The sequence below is a fragment of the Mercenaria mercenaria genome, chromosome 7, assembly GCF_021730395.1.
Source record: "Mercenaria mercenaria strain notata chromosome 7, MADL_Memer_1, whole genome shotgun sequence".
Classification (NCBI taxonomy): Eukaryota; Metazoa; Mollusca; class Bivalvia; order Venerida; family Veneridae; genus Mercenaria; species Mercenaria mercenaria.
In genome coordinates, this window is record NC_069367.1 from 15482747 (window position 1) to 15502465 (window position 19719).

Here is a 19719-nt window from a genome sequence, read left to right on the forward strand (position 1 = left end):
AATTTTTTCCTTGCCGTCACCTAGATTGTTTTGTAAACGGTTAACATTTGACCGTTGGCAAATCGTTTGTTTTATAGTATCTATAGAATATTCAATCTGAAGCGCGTGAGCCAAAACTGTATCAATACTGACATTGATATTTATGAAGATCTCACGCAGAGCACAGGCATCCGACTTTGCATCGTGCATATTGTACTCATCATTTATTAAATCTCTGTAAACGTTTGACAGAGAGTACGAGGTGCGTTGCGGTAATACAGCTTTTAAAATGTCTAAACTGTCTACGACGCCACATACTATTGATTCAAACTGTTTTAAAAGCCGATACTTTTGAAGCTGATTGTATAGAATTGGGTAATCAAATTTATTCCCATTGTGTGCACAAAGAATTTTAGTAGGGCAATCAATGGTTTTAATCCATTCAATGAAGCGTGACAACCCTTCCTCGGAAGATAATGCTCTGAGGTCTTTGCCGTCTTTACATAGCAATCTGACGCTGTTTTCAACTTTAACCGTGAGACCAGTTACCTCAGAAGCTTTCGAAGAAATAAGACCCGTAGGTAGTAAGTACGTGTCAAAAGACTTTCCATTTATTGTTGACGCTCCTATTTGCAAAATCTCTGCATTGTGTCCGAGTTTTGTCGTCTCTATATCAACAAATATTAATGTGGTATCCTCAGGATTATAGGAAATTTTTGCTGATGTTTTTGGATCTTTAATTTCAGTTGTATCAATGTCTTCAGTAGATAATGTGCAATTTGTTTCATAAGTTACTCCCAATTTAACCTTGCTCATTAAATCATTTTTCTTACGTTCAGTTTTAAGTTCTATCTTCCGTTTCTTATATTTTCTCTGTGATTTGTACTCTTTGAGATATTTTCTTTTCTTATCCGTTCTCTCAACGTGGTTCAGTGTTTCTTTTCTTGGTGTTAGACATGCTTCATCAATGACTTTTTGTACGTATTCGACACCCTCATTAAACTGAAGAACTCCTGCGGCACATCGAAAATCAAAGCTTTCACTTAAAGTATAGTTTCTAATTTTAGGTGCTTTGGAGAAAATAACGTTATTGAGAGATTCGTTTGCCTGTGAATCTCCGGTTGTCATTAGTTTTGCAGGGTTGGTAATGTATGGTTGCAACATTTTCGTCAATTCATTTTTCAGTTTGAGGTCAGTCAAGTCTTTCCCATACGGCAGGTTACTGTGTTTATATTCTGTATTAACATTATTAACCTTATTTTTACACCAGAGGCTGCAAAGATGGTGCTCTCCATACATATGTGGAACGATGCTTTCTAGCGCCTGTCTTAATTCAGCTTCTCCTTTTTGTTTGTTTTGATTGACAGCGTATGTGAAATTTTTAATGAATGATGATTTCACTTTTTCGGTTAATGATGGACAGACTCGACTAATTTCTTCAAGTTTATTGCCTACGGTCCGTTTTGTATGTGTTGGATCTGAAAATTTTACAATATCAGAATTAACTTTCTCCCTGATGTATTTCGTTGCTGCAGAGTCATCGTCCCCTATAATATGTTTGTATTTCAATCCAGAATTGCTTGCCTCTTTATGCAGTTGAACACAAATATCGGGCTCCATAGCTTTTGCAGAATGGCTCCAATTTTGACGACAGTCGTGGATAGGGACTGGCTTTCCCACTTTCTGATAATAAGAACATTTTTTTGCAGCGTTTATTCCTTGTACCAAAATTTAAGCATTTTCTCGTATTTTGACCGACGACATGCCCGACACCTGAAGAAAAAAAAGTTCAAACGTAAGAATATAAATCTAATTTTGTTGGTCATGTACATAAAAAATAAAAATCAATGGCCCGCCCGCTTAGCTCAGTAGGTAGAGCGTCGGTCTACGGATCGCGGGGTCGTGAGTTCGATCCTCGGGCGGGGCGTATGCTCTCCGTGACTATTTGATAAACGACATTGTGTCTTAAATCATTAGTCCTCCACCTCTGATTCATGTGGGGAAGTTGGCAGTTACTTGCGGAGAACAGGTTTGTACTGGTACAGAATCCAGGAACACTGGTTAGGTTAACTGCCCGCCGTTATATGACTGAAATACTGTTGAAAAACGGCGTTAAAACCCAAAACAAAAATAAATGGCAGTGCTAAAATATTATTTGCATACAAAGACAGATCACGAAATCACAGATACTTTACTCACTCGCATAAATATTAAGCTTACGCCGTCTTGAAACTAGAACCCCACCTTGTATGAGAAATCACGTTCATTTTAAGGACTACAAACAATTACTAAAGTTTCGTGTTTTCATGAATCAATTACATGTATATATGGTAGAGTACATGTACTGTGTTTTCTGTATAGAAACATTTAATTTTATATATATTATTTTACCTGAATTACTGTTCATCGCCCTTCCACGTTTTGGCCATGCACCATCCTGACTCACAGTAACATCTACTAAAGACTTTTGCTTGTTTCCCGAGGGAGACGCATTATTTCCTTCTGAAAGTATTTACACCAGGAGTAAAACAAAATTTCCGAAGCTTATATCATGCATAAGAGTGTACAGAGACAGCTTAAAATGTATGTATGAGATAATATCTCCATAGTGGATACATGGCAAAATTGACAAAAGTTCGCCTTTGATCCTTGAGATATCGTGTCCAAAAAGCTTTAAGGTAGAACGTGACACTATACCACGAAACTTTCGAGTACAGTTTTAACATTTGGCATCTGTGAAGTTGACCATATTTAATTGTCTTCATGTAAACTTTGATAAGTTTTCACACAGTTATTGTTACTTTCACACATTACATATGTTGCAACAATATGTGTTACTTATTTATAAACTTGAACCCATATAATAAAACAATTATTGACTGTTAAGCCATCGGGTATGATGTGATATTCACCGGAAGAGGGCAATATTGACCTCTTCCAGCCAATACCACAGCATATCCAATGGCTCAAGGGTCAATAATAATATAATATTCAAAACGAAATTAACATAAATGATTAAACAGAAAACTCAATAACAAATGTAGCTCTTTTTCACTACAACTTTTAAAAAATTATTGTAGTTATATAGCAGTCATAGATAATTATCACTCTTACACGGGTGCGTTAAATTTGCATATATATTATTTTTGCATGTGTATTTATTTTATATGACAAATTACTTTGAAACAAACATAATAGTTTGATGGCAAATTTATATTTATAGATAGATTTATTGATCACATTTCTTTAGTTCCAATATTTACGAGATTATCCCTTTTTTGTTTTTATGCAAAAATATATCCAAGGGAGACAAACAGATACTGATTAATTAAGTACGGCTGTTATATACATTCTTATTACAGAAACACAATCTAAAGTATAGGTTTGTACCAGCATCGTGTTGACTTGTTAGGAAATTATCAGTTAGCGCGGTACGGTGACCCCGGAAAAGGGCGCATAACAAGCGAGATTGTCGGCTAATATGGATATTCCAGATGAATTCATATTATTGTTCGTTTTGATTGATAGAATCCTGTTTTACGGCCCTTTCAGTATTTCAGTTATGTCAGGCGGGTAGACAAGATTACTGTCGCTCATTGACTGATTTTTGATTTCTGGCATTTGCAGCCACCACAGTTTGACCGTCATATGCGTGACGCATTAGTTCGACTAGTCAGACTGGCAGTTTCATAACATCGTTCCTCAGAATGACAGGTACTAGACCCTTAACAATCCGAAAGAAACATCCAACTTTATCTCATTAAGGGACATGCTCATTATAAGGACACGAACCCATAAACCTCAATCAGTGAGGCGGTGTCCGAATACTATGGATCTTTCTTTTGTATAAGTGTGTGCTATATGATCTTGTTACTCTTACCATCGTATCTTGATGCACGTGTTGCAAGACTCTCCTCTTCATTGTGTCTGCTTTCTATAACCTTGTCAGAGACGACGTTTCTTTCGACTGGTGCAGGTTCCATGCAGCAATTATTTGAATCTGTAAATCATTTCCCAAAGTATCTTGAAAAACTAATACGGAAAAACTAGATTAGCATGAATCAGTAAAGGGAGATAATATTTAACATTTTTCCTGTTCATTTTAGAATAAATTTAGAAATTAAATTTGTAAATGTTTCATATCCGTAAGGATTTTAATGATTAAAGATAAATCCCATTTTCATAAACAAGTACCGAAGTGCAAAAATAACTGATTTTTGAGGCGCTGTTCAATAATTATATTACACAAAGAAAAAATTAACTTGTAAACTGTTAGCACGCTTTGCTCAATCGTTAGATCGCAAGGCTTGTAATCTCGGAATCTCGGAGTTGCTGGTTCGATTCAAGGGGTTGACCAATTAAATTAGTGAAAGTGTTTTGGATGATGAGACTTAATACTGAGGTCCCGTCTATGGGGACAACACACCTGACACGTAAAAGAACAAGTAGTTTATCTGGAATTGAGATGCTTTCTGTATCTTGCAAAATCCTCGAGAAAAACTAAAATGACTGATCTCTTCTTGGTGAGTTGGTTAAATGGGAAACAGGTATCGATGCTAATTAAATAAAAATCTTGTTATCACGAATAAGAAAAGTGAAGTCATATATTTTCACTTTTTTTTCGAATAAAGCCGTGCTACCCATAAAATAAAAATGAACATGAATCGTGTGAACTAAACTTCGGTCAGTTACTTTAATAATGTTAATATCTAATTTCCTTTCTATCATTAATAAAGATTTTGATACTATGTAATTGTTTGTTGCAATAAAAGTCGAAATTGTGATAGCTTATTTCCTATATGATTTATATAGTCAAACCTGTACGTTGCACATCTGTTTCGCAACCATCTTCTTCGCATTCTGTTTCAAGCAACTCGAGAGCTTCGTCAAAATTTAGAGTTAATTCAACATTATTGTCTCCAGCTGCACCCACTGCGCAAAATGATGCGTTTTCCGATTGTACATCTAGTATTGATATCTTTTCTAAATCACTTGCATTTGAGCAAGATCTCTTTGCCACTTTCTCTATTACCGGGCCTATATGCCTTTCACCTTTTTTCAAAGTTTTGGGATTTATCTCTGGCAATCCAAGAGTTGTAAGTATGCCATTCAAATGGGAAGCTCCGACTCCCCCGTGAATCATTGCTGAAATAAGAAGCAGGGGACAGTTTATAAATAGAAATGGAATTGCTTAAAATTACAACCATTATTAATTTATTAAGATTTATTATACAGCCATTCAATTCAAACTTATTCTAAGACTTTCTAAAATACGTGTAAAATAAAAGCTCTACATAATCCAGGATATGGAACGGAATGTGTATCTTTTTGAGTGCTCGTTCTCTAGTGTATACTTTTAATTTCTATTTGGACCAACCTTGCAGACTTTTTTGATTTTTATTGAATTTTAGGAAAGACAATTTTGTGAACCAATCCGCGAAACAAACGGCATCTGGACGCACATTCTATATCGTTATTTCGTAATGTAAACGGAAGGGGCACCTGTCCGTCATGGTATGTTTAAAAATTCATAATTTAGTCTTTTCTATTCAGGCTTTTTTCCTCGCCCTGTGCAACAAATTACAGATTTTTTTTAATGAAATGAGCCGCGCCCTGTGAAAACCAACATAGTGGCTTTGCAGTCTGGTCAGTATCCATGCTGTTCGCTAACGGTTTCTTAAATTGCAATAGGCTTTGAAAGCGAACAACATGGATCCTGACAAGACTGTGCAAGCTGGTCTAGATCAAAGCTGGTCGCAAAGCCACTATGTTGGTTTTCTCATGGCGCGGCTCAAATAACATATGTTAAAACAGGTTGAACGGTAACCATTTATGTCAATGTTTTGACGTGTGGAGCCGGAATAGCGCAGTGGTTAGCGCGTTTGCTTCATGACCGGAGGGTCGTGAGTTCGAGCCCTACCACAGCCATTAGGTAGTGTCCTTAGGCAAGACACTTGAAATCAACACATTGCCTCTCTCTTCGGGGTGGGTTACATCTAGAGTGAGTTTACATGTCTACGTCCCTAACAAAGGGTTTAACATTAAATGGGAAAATTAAATGGGAAAAAAATTAAATGGGACGTGTAATCTTTGGAAACAGTACGCGGCGGAATCTTAAAATTCATACGTAACATTCGAATTTAAAAATTCCGTTGTACTGCTTGCAAAAGAAAAATAGCGTATATATATATATACATTGTCAACTTTTAGGATCGCCTACGTGGTCTGATTCACTGTTGAATCACTAAAATATCTCACTGATGGAGGACTGTGAGTTCGAGCCCCGCTACCGAACATGGCTCTTTATGTGAGAACACTTGGTAGTTTGTGTCGGAGGTTAGGGGTTTAGTACTGGTCGTTCCCAGGAACCATGTTTAGGGAAACTACCCGCCATACTGTTGAAACGAGCGTAAAAACTTGATTCAGTAAATTAATCAACTTTTTTGACAGTCTTATTACTGTAGTATTTACTTAAATTCTATAAACCTGCCTTTAATTTTATCATTAATACAATTTAAACGAAATTTACATTCGGATAGAACTGTGCGGAAATGTTTGTATTTTGATTATCCCATTTATACTTACCTAATGCAGCTGTAACGTTTGTTGAATAGGGCTTCCGTATTCTGTTGTATGACGGTTCTGTTGATGTGGATGAACTGATCTTGGTAATGCCATAGCATTTTATACATTTGAAATGTAGTACACTACATAGACCATACTTAGTTTCAGAAAAGAGGTTTTTCCAGTAAAGTCTTTCTCCGCATATTTTGCAACCATTGTCAAATATATTACCAAAATATTCTAAATCGATGATTCTTCTACCTATTTTGCTTTTCTCCGTATTATTATCACTCCCGACACTCCCTTTCTTCAAAAACTGAACTTTTTTAGCCTTCTGAATAAAAAATGAAGCATTTCTGAACTGTCCGTATTTATCGCGATTTACTTTAGCTTCAGTCTCCATTTTTTTTATTCCCGTAACGGAACACAACAGTGACGTCATTTCCGATAGCATACGTTTTCCCAAACAGCATACGATTTCCTAGAGAGCAGACGAGTTTGAAAAAGATGCATGATGTGGATATTGAAATGAACATCAAGAACTTCTAGTAATTAAAAAGATACACACTTTTCAATGAAAATATTTTGAAAACCTGCATAAGGAAATGTGTAATATTTTTACGATTAGATTGAAATATTTAATTCATGTCTCATAACTGCTTGTTTATAGGTTTCCAGGTAGAATTATGACAAGCCATTTAAAATAAACACATGTAACGTTACACGATTACATGTCTTTTAACGACGCTACAGTAGTCAAGTTCAAACGGTTGTACTATAAAAACGCTTCGGTGAACTTTTTTCTAATTTGGCTCAGACATTAACAACATAATGAATTTTCACATATAAAAAAATGGCAAAAATTCCACGGGCCTATTTTTTGCAAAATGGATCAGAAGCGATTTTCTTCCTGAATTTTCTTAAACAACCAGAAGTCTGTTTTCGCACCTCCTTCGATAATTCGGATAGAAAATGCCTTTTCATGTTAATGATCACTTAGACATTGCTTTATTCTGTCGTTTAATATATAATTTAATGCATTGACGCCAACAATACGTTTGTAGTATCGAGTTTTATACCATTTTAGCGCTACCATTAACGGACGTAAAAAGCGCGAAAACGGGTCATGTTTGCGACGTCATGGTAACGTCATACGCATGTTTATCGCTCTAAAAGATGATGATATAAATTGGAAATATCTTAAAGTTTATTTTGGTATATAAAGCTGTAAGCAAATCTTAAATTTTGACAAAGTACCATTCCCCCTTAACTGTCGTTTGTTTCTTTTATTTTATCTTTGCAATAAATTAGTCTGAGAGTATACTGTAATAGAATGATTTCAAATAAGCATGCACCTGATAAATGTTCCAAACTTTCTAATAAAGGATAGAGCCTTGTGTTTTGATATATTCTAACTTCGGTAGAGTTTGTCATATCCACATGTCATGGTCGTGGTAGATTCACTTTCTGTTTCTCCAGGGAGGGAGTGAATACAAATTTCAAATTTTATTTCGAAATAAACAACTTGCAACAGCTGTTTAAACCTTTGATATGAAGGGCTGCGCATCATTATGCTCCTATTCGAAATTGTGAACACCTATGCCCTTATTAACTATAGTTTAGAGTATTTAAAATTCTAAATATTCCTACGTTCAGGTATAGTCTCGTTCAAATGAAATTATATTTGATAAAATCGCCACGGAGTTATGAAAATATATTTTTCATAAACCAGTGAAAATCACGAAATACAAGTATATCATTTCAGTATGAAATGCTTCTGTCTATGACAATTGTTGTCTAAGGAGGGTCGACCAAGTGTTATTGACCGTTTTCATTTTGTTGAATTGAGGATTGTCATAGAATTAATGTCATGTAGTAACACAAATGACCGGTTATCAATTTTTTTTTCTTACGTTGTCTAAAAGGTTAAATTTGCACTATTCATTCTTATTCAGATATTCGGTATTAAACTTGAATATTCAAAATTGGTTTTATACCCGTATATCTAAAACTTTTAAACTTTTATTTCTACAAACGATTATTAACCAATTGAAAACGTTAACATAAAATTGATGTCCTTGATAAAATTAGCGTACTTTGCCTAATGTAAGTAACAATTTCAGGGGACGGCTCTGTTGATTTCATCCCAGATTATTTGATGGAAGTTAGCTCTCCTGACTTCGACTTGAACACAGCAAAGGAATGGTTTGACCTTGAAGACACAAATGGCGACGGATATGTGTCACGTGATGAACTTATCGCTATTGCAGTGAAAGTAGGCATGCCAAGAGAAGAAGCAGAAAGAACAGCGGTTGGCTATTACATGTCAGCTGACCAAAATGGAGATAACAAACTCTCTTGGGAAGGTAAAATATGTTATTCACTATTAGTTAGTTTGAACTTGTCTAAACAGTCTAGGTATGGCTCTGAATCTAAACGACAACAACATTGCATTGCATAAAAGCAACGGTATAAAAATTGTTCCTCAACTGAAGGAAGAAGCTTAGTGTTACTACTGTCTTCGAATATTTGAATAAATGACTTGATAGCCATGCTAATGAAAAATAGTGTCCATACGCAACAAGAGGCACTCTCTAGGTAGGGATATTACTATGTATAACGAATGCGTGAAGTATGCTTCCGTAATGCGAATCGCCAATTTACGTTGGATAACGTATTCTAGTTTGCAATTTTTCGGCATTCTTCAGGAATAAAGGTAGCTAAATAATGTGACAGTGGAAACTGCCGAACAGAGAAATGTCATCGATTGCAAATGTTTTTAATGTAAATACTATGTATATCTTAATTTCTCACGCGAATACTGTTTAATGAAAAATGTTGTTTTTTCTGTTCCAGAGTACAAACCTTTGTTTTTGGCAAAATAGTGCACGGGCACTAACCATCGGTGACAATAAACATTATACACTGGTGATAAAAAGACTTATATAAATAGTTCGTGAAAAAAACGTGATTCCAGAAAGCAGGATGACACTCAAGTGAACATTTCAAATTTTGTAAACATCTGTTACCAAAAAGGAACACACAATCAGCTTATTATTTCCTCATAAGGTCGTAACAACGGAAAAACAGAAAAGGTCCTGCTCCGAAAATTTGGATACTTTTGTAATATGTTTGTTACATTTTTTTCTATGATATCAGAAATTAAAGAATTTAAACTGTTTGTCTTCTTTTGTTACCATAAACATGTTTCCAATGAATAAAATATTAATTACTTTATACAATTTACATAAGTGTTTTAATACTTTGAAGTATTAAACAAATTTGGAAAGAAATCATTGCTCTTAACTGTGCCAAAACATGTTCACTTATATTTGTAATGCCTGTCTTTTAACTTACACATTTAACAAAAGGCCCTTTAGGGCGTTATTCAAAGTTCACGTTATTCGATGGGGATGCATGAACACCAGCAAAAAGTTCGTCCCATATTGAATAATTAGGATGTTAGTTGGATAGCTTACAATCATTTGAAAGAACATATTATGGAGACTCATAACTTTTTATTAAAAATAAGTCAAACTATTAATAAAAATATCTATTAATAACGTTTTAAAACAAACCACTTAATAACTACTAACTTTACAGGAAATTTATAAGTATCGTGCTCAAATACGGTAACGTATCATATTTTTAATTTTCTTTCACTTGTTTATGAAACACCGCATATTCATTAAAATTATATCGATTGTTATTTTGATAGTCATACAGTATGCGAATTTAGATATTATGACGACAGCGTAATAAGTAATAGGCCCAGGATTTGTTAATTTGCAAATGCAGATAATCGAACATCAGGGCCCAGTTGTTCGAAACTTTAACAGTTGATTAAGCTAACAGTCGATTAACTTTTAAAGTAATATTTCAACATTTTAGAAAACTAAGAAAAACAAATGTATGACTTAAGGATTATGAACACTAAAACGTATTTACGGTAAAATTAAAACATCGTACTAGTGTTTCCCACCTAGACCAGTATTTTGAATCGAAATTTAACAGGCGATTAGTTTAACAGTCTGTTAAAGTTTCGAACAACTGGGCCCAGTTCTATTCATATTTATCATTTCCTGTACCAATGCCTTAGTAGCCATCAAACATAAAAGTGGAAAACCACAGGTCGCCCAAAACAACAAAAATAAAAATATTGTAAGATCGGTTTCATGAACAGTAGTGGAAATGCAAGCTTCACTCCACGCCCTTTAGCTCCGGGTTGAGCAGAACTCAACAGTTATATATATGTTACAAGTACAAAATACAATTCAGAGACATCCGCAGATGTATTCATAGTTATTTCAAACGTCGGTGTACATAGAACCTTCAATGATATACAGAATGCAATTCCATGAAAAGCGGTGAATGGTCCCAAATTATAAAAGAAGTAAACAATGTACAGAATTTTGGTTATGTTGCCTGCATGTCACAGAAACTGCTAAAAGACAAAAAAACATGCACCATACCCAAGAGGTAATGGATATTGTTTAAATACCCAAAGCTGATAAAGCATATTGGGACCACCCAAGCCGAAATGTTCAAGCTGAAAAAATAATTGATAAACTAACACAACATAAATGTCGTGCAGAACAATCTGAAGAGATTGAAACCATAACCCTAACTTGTCTTCAAAAGTTATTATGCTTTATCATATCAAAGTTCTACGTCTAAAGAATGTAATATTATTCTTAGAGAGAGAGTTGTATGAACACCGGTTAAACATTCAGTTTACATGTTTCATGTCATCGGAGGCCTTTGTTATTAAATTCGCTTGTTTTTATGATTTATCTATCATGTTTAAGCAATAAGAATTGTGTAATAGGGACGGTAGTTTTAAGTGAATAGAAACTCATTAAACATGTTGCCCACAGAAATCAATCAAAGACCTTCAGTTGTGTACATAATAGATATGTAAACAGATCATAAAGACAACAACAAAAAGAACAATACATAAAGGAATGTAATGGAGCAGCGGTTTGTAACGGTCAGTCAATTATGTAACATTTTGGTGTTTTTTGTTGGATTTAACGTCGCACCGACACAATTATAGATCATATGGCAACCTTTCAAGCTGTGATGGTGGAGGAAGACTTCAGGTGCCCCTCCGTGCGTTATTTCATCACAAGCGAGCACCTGGGTAGAGCCACCGATCTTCCGTAAGCATCTGGATGGCTTCTTCACATGTAGAATTCAACGCCCTGATTGAGGCTTGAATCCACAGCGGTGAGGGGCAAGTGATTTGAAGTCAGCGACCTTAACCACTCGATCACGGAGGCCCCACATTTAAGTGTTTAAACCGGATAAATTGACTTATTATCCAACAATGTCGCTTAGTAACAAGAACGGGACAGTGTAGTGTAATAACTAAACACAAAAATGGCATTGAAAGGCAAGATATGAAAATCACAGATGTGATAAAACAAGCCAAATCATGTTTGTACATTGACATGCTAAAACAGACGAAAGAACAAAAAAGGGTAGATGACAAGAATTAAAATATTTTATTATTTGATGTTTTACTTCAAATTAGAAAATCCTCATCAAAATATTTATCTTTACTAATTATATAGATTAAGTGTGTATATAGAGCTACATTCATAATTAAATGCAATGCAGATATAATGGAATGTTAAAAAGACTTCCAGTGTTTTAGCGGTAGTACAAATTTATACAAAGTTAGTTGTATATGTATGAAGTGTGTACTGTTTTAAACCTTATGCATAGTACTGTCAAAAACACATAAACATGTTAATTTTCATGTGTACATTTACAATATGCAGAATTCATATTTTCAGTATTTTCAAAATTACGAACTTTGGCTCTAGAAAATATTTGAAGCAGCCCGTTTGCAGCGGACTTTGTTAAAAGTCATATCAAATGCTTACATACATAGTAATTTTTATCTTTTAACTACATGTCTTGTATTGGTGTTAATATTAATTTAATATGCATTAAATATCCATACATTAAGAGTTCTCTCACCGGTGTTATGGGGCTTTGGATGTGTTGCTCATTTCATCATCTACCGAACCAAATCATATTGTTTGCTTTGTGGCGTTCTTACCGTTCAGTGGATCTTATTTATAATTTTCAAAAATGTATAGCAAGCAGACTGGTAGTCTTATCTGGTATTAAAACTAGTTATAACCTGTTGACGACACTGTCTTCATTTCTGTTTCTCAGAAAAAATGATATATCGTGCTATTTACAAAACAGCAATTTTACTTGTCACTAAAACCAATGTCTGCTGTGCTTTTATTTGTCATTGCTCTTAAATAAGTATTGGTTGGTCCGACAGCTTCTCTCAAATATCAGCTGTAGTTTGTTGTAATATCGAACTAAACTTCATTCACGATAATAAAATTTTCGCCATACGTCGACAGTTATGCACCGACTCTGACAAAACAAATGTATAGATGGCATCGCCTCTTCAAGACCCGATCCAGTTTTCCGTAAACAAACTTCATATTATCATCCGTAAATGTTTTCCTTATAGCTATAATATTCACTTTAATGCTCATGTGATATCATCGTTCTGAATACGGAAAGTTACTTCCAGTGGGTAAAATGTACAACGGCAACATCTAAAAAACGGGCAATATCAATCAGCGTTCAACTTCATAGAATAAATGTACTGCAATCAGATCGAAAAGTACGCTGAAATTAGTTACAGTCTGCTAATGAGGTAATTCGTCATCATTGAAGTTAAGAAAAAGACTCATTTGTATGTTCATTGAAAAAAAAACCCGTTCTCATACACAATTGCTTTGCCAATAATTTACTGAATTAATTGTGAAACAGATGTTTATGTAATGCAGATCCTTATGAGCAATAAAGTAAGATACTTTACATTGGTGCTGATTTGTTTAATTTTATTTTTGAGACAATGAGGTACAAAAGTCGGTTACATCTTCGTTTTGCTAAGTATTCTTTACATTATGAAACACTGAACACGTAAACTGTTTCACATTCAGCCTTCTTTCTTTTTAATTGCAACGAGTAAACAAAATTGTAAAATGCATTAGAACCAGAACTCCATATCGTACTCAAAAACTAAGAAAAACTTTCGTGATTCTATAACATATGAAGTATGTTTGCAGTGATAACGTTGAGTACCAAGAGATATTTTTTGTTTGATGGACTGTTTATGGAATTAAGATATGGATAAAGATATGAGCCGCGCCATGAGAAAACCAACATAGTGGATATGCGACCAGCATGGATCCAGACCAGCCTGCGCATCCGCGCAGTCTGGTCAGGATCCATGCTGTTCGCTATCAAAGCCTACTGGAATTAGAGAAACTGTTAGCGAACAGCATGGATCCTGACCAGACTGCGCGGATGCGCAGGCTGGTCTGGATCCATGCTGGTCGCAAACCCACAATGTTGGTTTTCTCATGGCGCGGCTCATATAACATTGAGGCTATCGCGAAGAATTGTTTTAGAAGCAAAGATTTCAATGATTTTGAACAAACAAATTTGTTATATATTTAAGGTACATGATATAAAATATTCAATCGAGTAATTGAATAAGTATAAAGGTGTTCTTATAATATCGAAAAAGTAGCCGAATACTATGTTTAAGTATAAAATTTTGAATGAATGTTATTTTAACTCTAGCTTTAAAATGATGAAAATACTTAATTAGATCTTCCTAGTCGATTACTGACATTGCCTGTCATTATAATAAATACTTAAGGGAATGCACAATGCAATTCATATCTTAATTCCATAAGTACCATTGATATGAGAAAACCGTGCATAAATAATAAAATGCGACTTAAGATTAGGCTAAACATAATCTTGAATTTTCTCTTACTGCGGTTAAGTAAGCCTTAACACTCGTGACAGAGGTACTTGCTATAAGAATAATATGTATTTAAATTATGCATACACTGATACACTGTGCCTGGAATTGTAGCGACGCCCAGATATGGCGGGTGCGCGAATTGCTTAACCTACTGGTCCTGTAAATACTGCTGTACAATATTGCTCTTGTGCGCTTTTGCATTGTCGTCAGGGAGATGTCCCGTAAACCAGTTTTTGGATGATGTTTAACGCGATGTTTCCTAACTGATTTAATCTTGTCCTTGTAAAAGTTTCCTGAAATAGGACTACCGGATGCACTGGGCGTTTGAATAACCGGGTCGTTGGAACTGAAAAAAAGTGTGTAAAGGACTAGATTGCAACTTTAGAATTATTTTTGCCGTTTCCTAAATCCACTGTTTGTTGTTTTTCCGCATATGAGATTCGAACCAATATACATATGTTACATCTGCTATGTGAAGTTTCACCTTTCACCTGCATTTGTATAGATAGATCTTCTGCTACAACAGAAATGTTACTAAAGAATGCTGAGGTTTTAGTGCGCCTTACAGGAGGTAGATTCTCCTTCTTATTAAATACCCTTACCCACCTAAAAACAGTGACTTTGGATGTGCAAAATTCCCAGAAATCAGTTTTAGATTCTTGTGGAATCTGCTCGGCTGGTATATTCAGTGAACAACGCATCTTTATGTAGCACCTAATTTGCTTACTCAGAGAACAACGCATCTTTATATAAAACCTAAATAATTTCATATCTTCGTCATATCTCCGCTGAAACTTGACGCTCATATTACTCTTATGTTGTTGCCGGTCATTGCATAATTTGTATTATATGCAACAAATATTGATTATAACAAAAAGTACAGACTAATAGATGTTAGGAACATTTCAATATCCTAATTCTGCCTTGATTCGCCTTCAATTGTTGTCATCAGCTCACTAATGACTTCCTACATAATTAAGCCAATGTCGTTAATCAAGGTACCATTTAGCATTGATTTCTACAATAGAACTGACAAAGTACTCATGGCATCATCGTTTGACTTTACCTTGATCAATCCAATGCTTAGAAAGCAACTACGCAAAATAATAGTAGACTCAGTTCTATTGAGTCTGTTAATAAATGTTATACAATTTTCAGCACCTCTTCGGCTCCGAAGCATCGAAGGGACCAGAACCGACAAACGACATTGAGTGAAACATCTTCCACATATTTTGGACGTTTGATTAAAGAGGTTTTCAAACCAGACGAAAAATCATAAATTTTATGACATTTTTTTTTTTTGGTCTTGGCGAATACTAAAATTCATTTGAAGTGTTATTATAAAAGTTTGTCAATGATACTTTATGAATAGCTTTCTTGATATACGTCGTCCATTGGTATGATTTATTTTCTCATTAAACATAATTAAAACTATTTATAAACGATTGTTTTGTTATTGAATTTATAAAACATTCAGTCATTCTTCCATAACTATTATACTCAACATTTTATGCTGATTTTACGATGATTCAAACTCTTGATCATTAAGCGATCTTTAAGTGCTATTGTATCTATAAAAGTGCCATAGAAAATGTAAGTTAGTGTACATTTTCATGTTCTAGGAAGTTCCTGTCAAGGCAATTAATTCAAGGAAGTCACCGTAATAATACATTCTGTTCCCTGTGCAATCAAGTCTGAGCATTGTAAGAAGATTTGTTGTTGTATTTTGTCAGTTACGAGTATTAACGACTTGAGAAAATAGTTGTGGCATATTGGAGAAATAATATTGAAGATCAAAAATGAATCTTTTACGGATTTCTAAATTAATGAATAAAAAATACAAGAGCTGATTTTGTTCAGACCAGATCTGCTTTTTACTAAAATTTAAACGGATCACTTAAGATAGGGACAGTAAACTAAAGAGGACAATGACTTCTATTGCGTCTTTGAAGATATGATCTTCAGTGTAATACTGCCATTATCATATATTGTAAAAAAGTCTCTATTTGATTTACCGTAATTAAAAATATAATTACATCAAGTCATTTTATCACAAATGGTACGTAGAAGGAAAATACGGTGTATATTTGCGTACTACATTAAGATAATTGTAAACCACTTTTGTTATTAATGTTACATATATAAAACAACAATTGTACATTGATCAAATAGCACAGAACACTTCAGTTATATTTTTGATCTGGCTGGAATCAAAGAAATCTCCGGTTCACTGAGATTTGATTCTTGTTAGGTTTGATCACACACCGACACAATTGTAGATCATATTGTTATTATCCAGCTTTGCCCCCAATGTATTGTAGGCGCGGGCAAGAACCTGGGTAGGACCGCCGACCTTTCGTAAGCCAGCTGGACGGCTTCCTTACATGAAATAGTTCTACAGCTCTTGCGAAGTATCGAACCAAAGGAGGTGAGGATCTAGTGGTTTGAAGTCAGCGACTTAAACCAGTCAGATACGGATGTATTAGTGTGTTTAAAGAAGGTAAGTATTAATTAAAAATCAAGTTTATGCTTTCTTGTCCTTAAAGATACGTATGGGTAAATTTATGTTCTACTGTGGAAATGAATAAAATATATATAAACAAAATTATAAAACCTGGTGAATAACTTTCGGCTTTAATAATTTGTTGAACTATTTGAAAATGCTATCCGTTTTGAAGAATTCCACACTGATTCAAAATAAAGCACATTGCAAAACCGTGTGAGGTAGGATAGTCTCGGTGGTGACTCAAAACACCGAACAGTGAGTCTATGTGAATCTTTTTGCAGGTCTGTAACCAAACACAAAACCAAGAGAGAATGTGCAAGTAATTGTAAAGCAGTATCGCCTTAACACAACATGGTTAACTTGGTTAAAACTATGGTATTTGACTTTGTGTTGTTATTATTTTAGCCTTTATGGATCAAGGAGTTTTTTCAATGTTATTGATAGTTCCGCTTAAACCGGTATAATTCTGAACATTTTTCCTTGGTTACGTTCTGTGCTTAGATAAATTATCATCTCTTTCAAGCATTTAGAACGAAAGACAGACATAACACATATCAATAGTTTAATAAAACAATAAGTAACTAATTTCATTGACTTTGGCAGTCTAACATTTATTGTTGATTATTCATTTTAGGGGATTTTTCGTTTCTTACAAAATGGATAAAATATCATTGCAATAAACCTTAAAACATAATTTGTCATATTCTTTGAAGAAAATGTAACTTATTTCATTACAAGTGATAAAAAAAAAACAATATTAATTTAAAAGCAAAAATATCGGAGGACAAAAATAATATAGTACTATTGTATATCGGGTAACTTTTGTTGAGTTTCAGTGCTTTTTGGCAAGCAGAAACACATTTTATTACTGAGAATGTCCATGTATATATTAAACTAATTAGCTAATGGCATGTTTCATAACATTGACCAGATTAAATTTATATAGCTATTTAGAACTACAAATGTACTCTTATTCAATACAATGCGTCTTCAATGTATTAATGGGTGGCTAAAAATAATGTTTCTGAAAAAAATATCTGTTAATATACAAAAATCATTCCTGGATAGCAATTTTGTCTTATCGCAAAAAAACGACTAAAATTGCCATCAAAACTATTTTAGACATCATACTGAGAGATCATTAATAAAACAAAGGCACGAAATTACATTTTATGTGGATATGCAAAAATGTTCAGTCTATAGTCATATTATAACATGAACCACCGTTACGTTATACTGTATAAGCATTGCTTGATCCAATGTTCAAATGCCATGTTAGACAGTTATATCACGTGCTGTTAATATTTAAACAGAAGTAGCTGATATTGGTTTCGTCATGTATTTAATTTATTTCAGAAACATGTAAACTAGACTTCGAGTGACTAAAGTCACATAAAACAGTCATTTAATGGTGGAAAATGGGTTCCATTATATACTTGTCAATCAAGGTCCAATATGATAATTGTTTGTCAGCATAAAAGCGACGTCACGCAATTTTATATTTTCATCTCGCAACTCCGGACGAATGAACTGTCCTTGACCCTCGTAAAACTGTAAGAAATACTAGCATACCTGTTAACCGTCATACTTATGCACTGTTCCTTTTTTAATTCGTTTACCCATAGTCCGGCGATGATTTTTGTTCTTTTCATGAAAACGCTCTTTTGATAAAACCTGCATATTTCTCACTCAATATAATGTTTGCCAATAATCATAAATTATCATTTTAATTAATGTAATAATTGTCTTTGCAATTATAATTCAAATAGTCAGAACTGAGTTTGATACCTCTTAATATAATGTAGATAACAGTATCTCCTTTTTTATACCTAGACATTTTAATACAAATTAGACTACAACCTTCTGTTTCTTTTTTTCATTTGAAGTCGAAAAGAAAGTATGAACGTGCTGTTCATTTATATGTGTGTCCATACATCTGCCTGCATCCACTCCCCACACAAGCAAATATATGCCTTTTTCTGTGGCTGAGTGGCTAAGGTCGATGACTTCAAATCACTTGCCCCTCAGTGATTCGAGCCTTACTCGGGGCGTTGAATTCTTCATGTGAGGATGCCAACCAGCTGGCTAACGGAAAGTCGATAGTTCTACCCGGGTGCCTGACTGTGAGGAAATAATGCACGGAGGGACACTCGGATCTTCCTCCACCACCAGAGCTGGAAAGTCGCCATATGACGTGCGACTCTAAACCCAGCAAAACAAACATTTATGTTTTCTTTTAGTTTCTCCTGTTTCATGATTTTGACTCTTATCGTCCCGTCGTCTTCCCTGTTCGTTACTCCACAACTATCATATTACATTGTATTATTATTATTATTATTATTATTATTATTGTTGTTACTATTATTATTATTACTACTACTATTATTATTACTATATATTATTATTTCATATTTTATTATTATTACTTTATATTATTATTTCATATTTTATTATTATTACTATATATTATTTGTTTTACTGTTCCCATTTCGGACATTGTTATTAATGTTGTTGATCATCATGATCATCACCATCTTCGTCTTCTTTTCCCTCTTCTCCATCATCATCATTACCATCATCATTATTATACATTACAAGTCAAGTTGCATCATTAGGTTAATATTTAAATTTGATATGATTATGATATTTAAGATCGAACAATTGGGTCTAGGTCGAAATAGCCTGTTTCTCTCAGCAGTGCAAAATGACATACGTTTAAAATCTTTTTTCTTTTGCTTGAAAATTTGTTTGATACTCAGCAATCTCATTATATCCATTTGCTGTAGACACAAATTCAGACAATTGTGACATTAAACTGATTGCATGCTTCTGTAATCGAGACTTATGTGAGATT

At 34.2% G+C, this 19719-nt stretch overlaps 2 protein-coding genes across 2 annotated transcripts in view; one reads left to right on the forward strand and one right to left on the reverse strand.

Moving 5' to 3' along the window:
• The window catches only part of LOC123555585 (uncharacterized), a 56979-nt gene extending 47255 nt beyond the window's left edge, over positions 1 to 9724 (forward strand). The window contains exons 5-6 of the mRNA XM_045346184.2: positions 8667 to 8909; positions 9400 to 9724. Of these exons, the coding sequence (XP_045202119.1) occupies positions 8667 to 8909; positions 9400 to 9428 (272 nt within the window). The 3' untranslated portion in view covers positions 9429 to 9724. The remainder of the gene's footprint in view (positions 1 to 8666; positions 8910 to 9399) is intronic.
• On the reverse strand, positions 477 to 6026 carry LOC123549435 (uncharacterized). Its single transcript, XM_045337538.2, has 4 exons — positions 4798 to 6026; positions 3860 to 3979; positions 2371 to 2481; positions 477 to 1752 (listed from the first exon to the last, which is right to left on the reverse strand). The coding sequence occupies exons 1-4, from the start codon at positions 5120 to 5122 to the stop codon at positions 1568 to 1570; spliced, it is 741 nt and encodes a 246-aa protein (XP_045193473.2). The 5' UTR covers positions 5123 to 6026; the 3' UTR covers positions 477 to 1567.
• Positions 9725 to 19719: the final 9995 nt, after the last annotated feature.

Excerpts from the sequence above, each read along its gene's own strand:
- LOC123549435 (XM_045337538.2), bottom strand. The coding sequence starts at position 5,122 with ATGATTCACGGGGGAGTCGGAGCTTCCCATTTGAATGGCATACTTACA. Across the intron at positions 3,980-4,797 it reads AACAGATGTGCAACGTACAG|ATTCAAATAATTGCTGCATG; the intron begins GTTTGACTATAT and ends AATGATTTACAG. Across the intron at positions 1,753-2,370 it reads GGCGATGAACAGTAATTCAG|GTGTCGGGCATGTCGTCGGT; the intron begins GTAAAATAATAT and ends TTTTTTCTTCAG.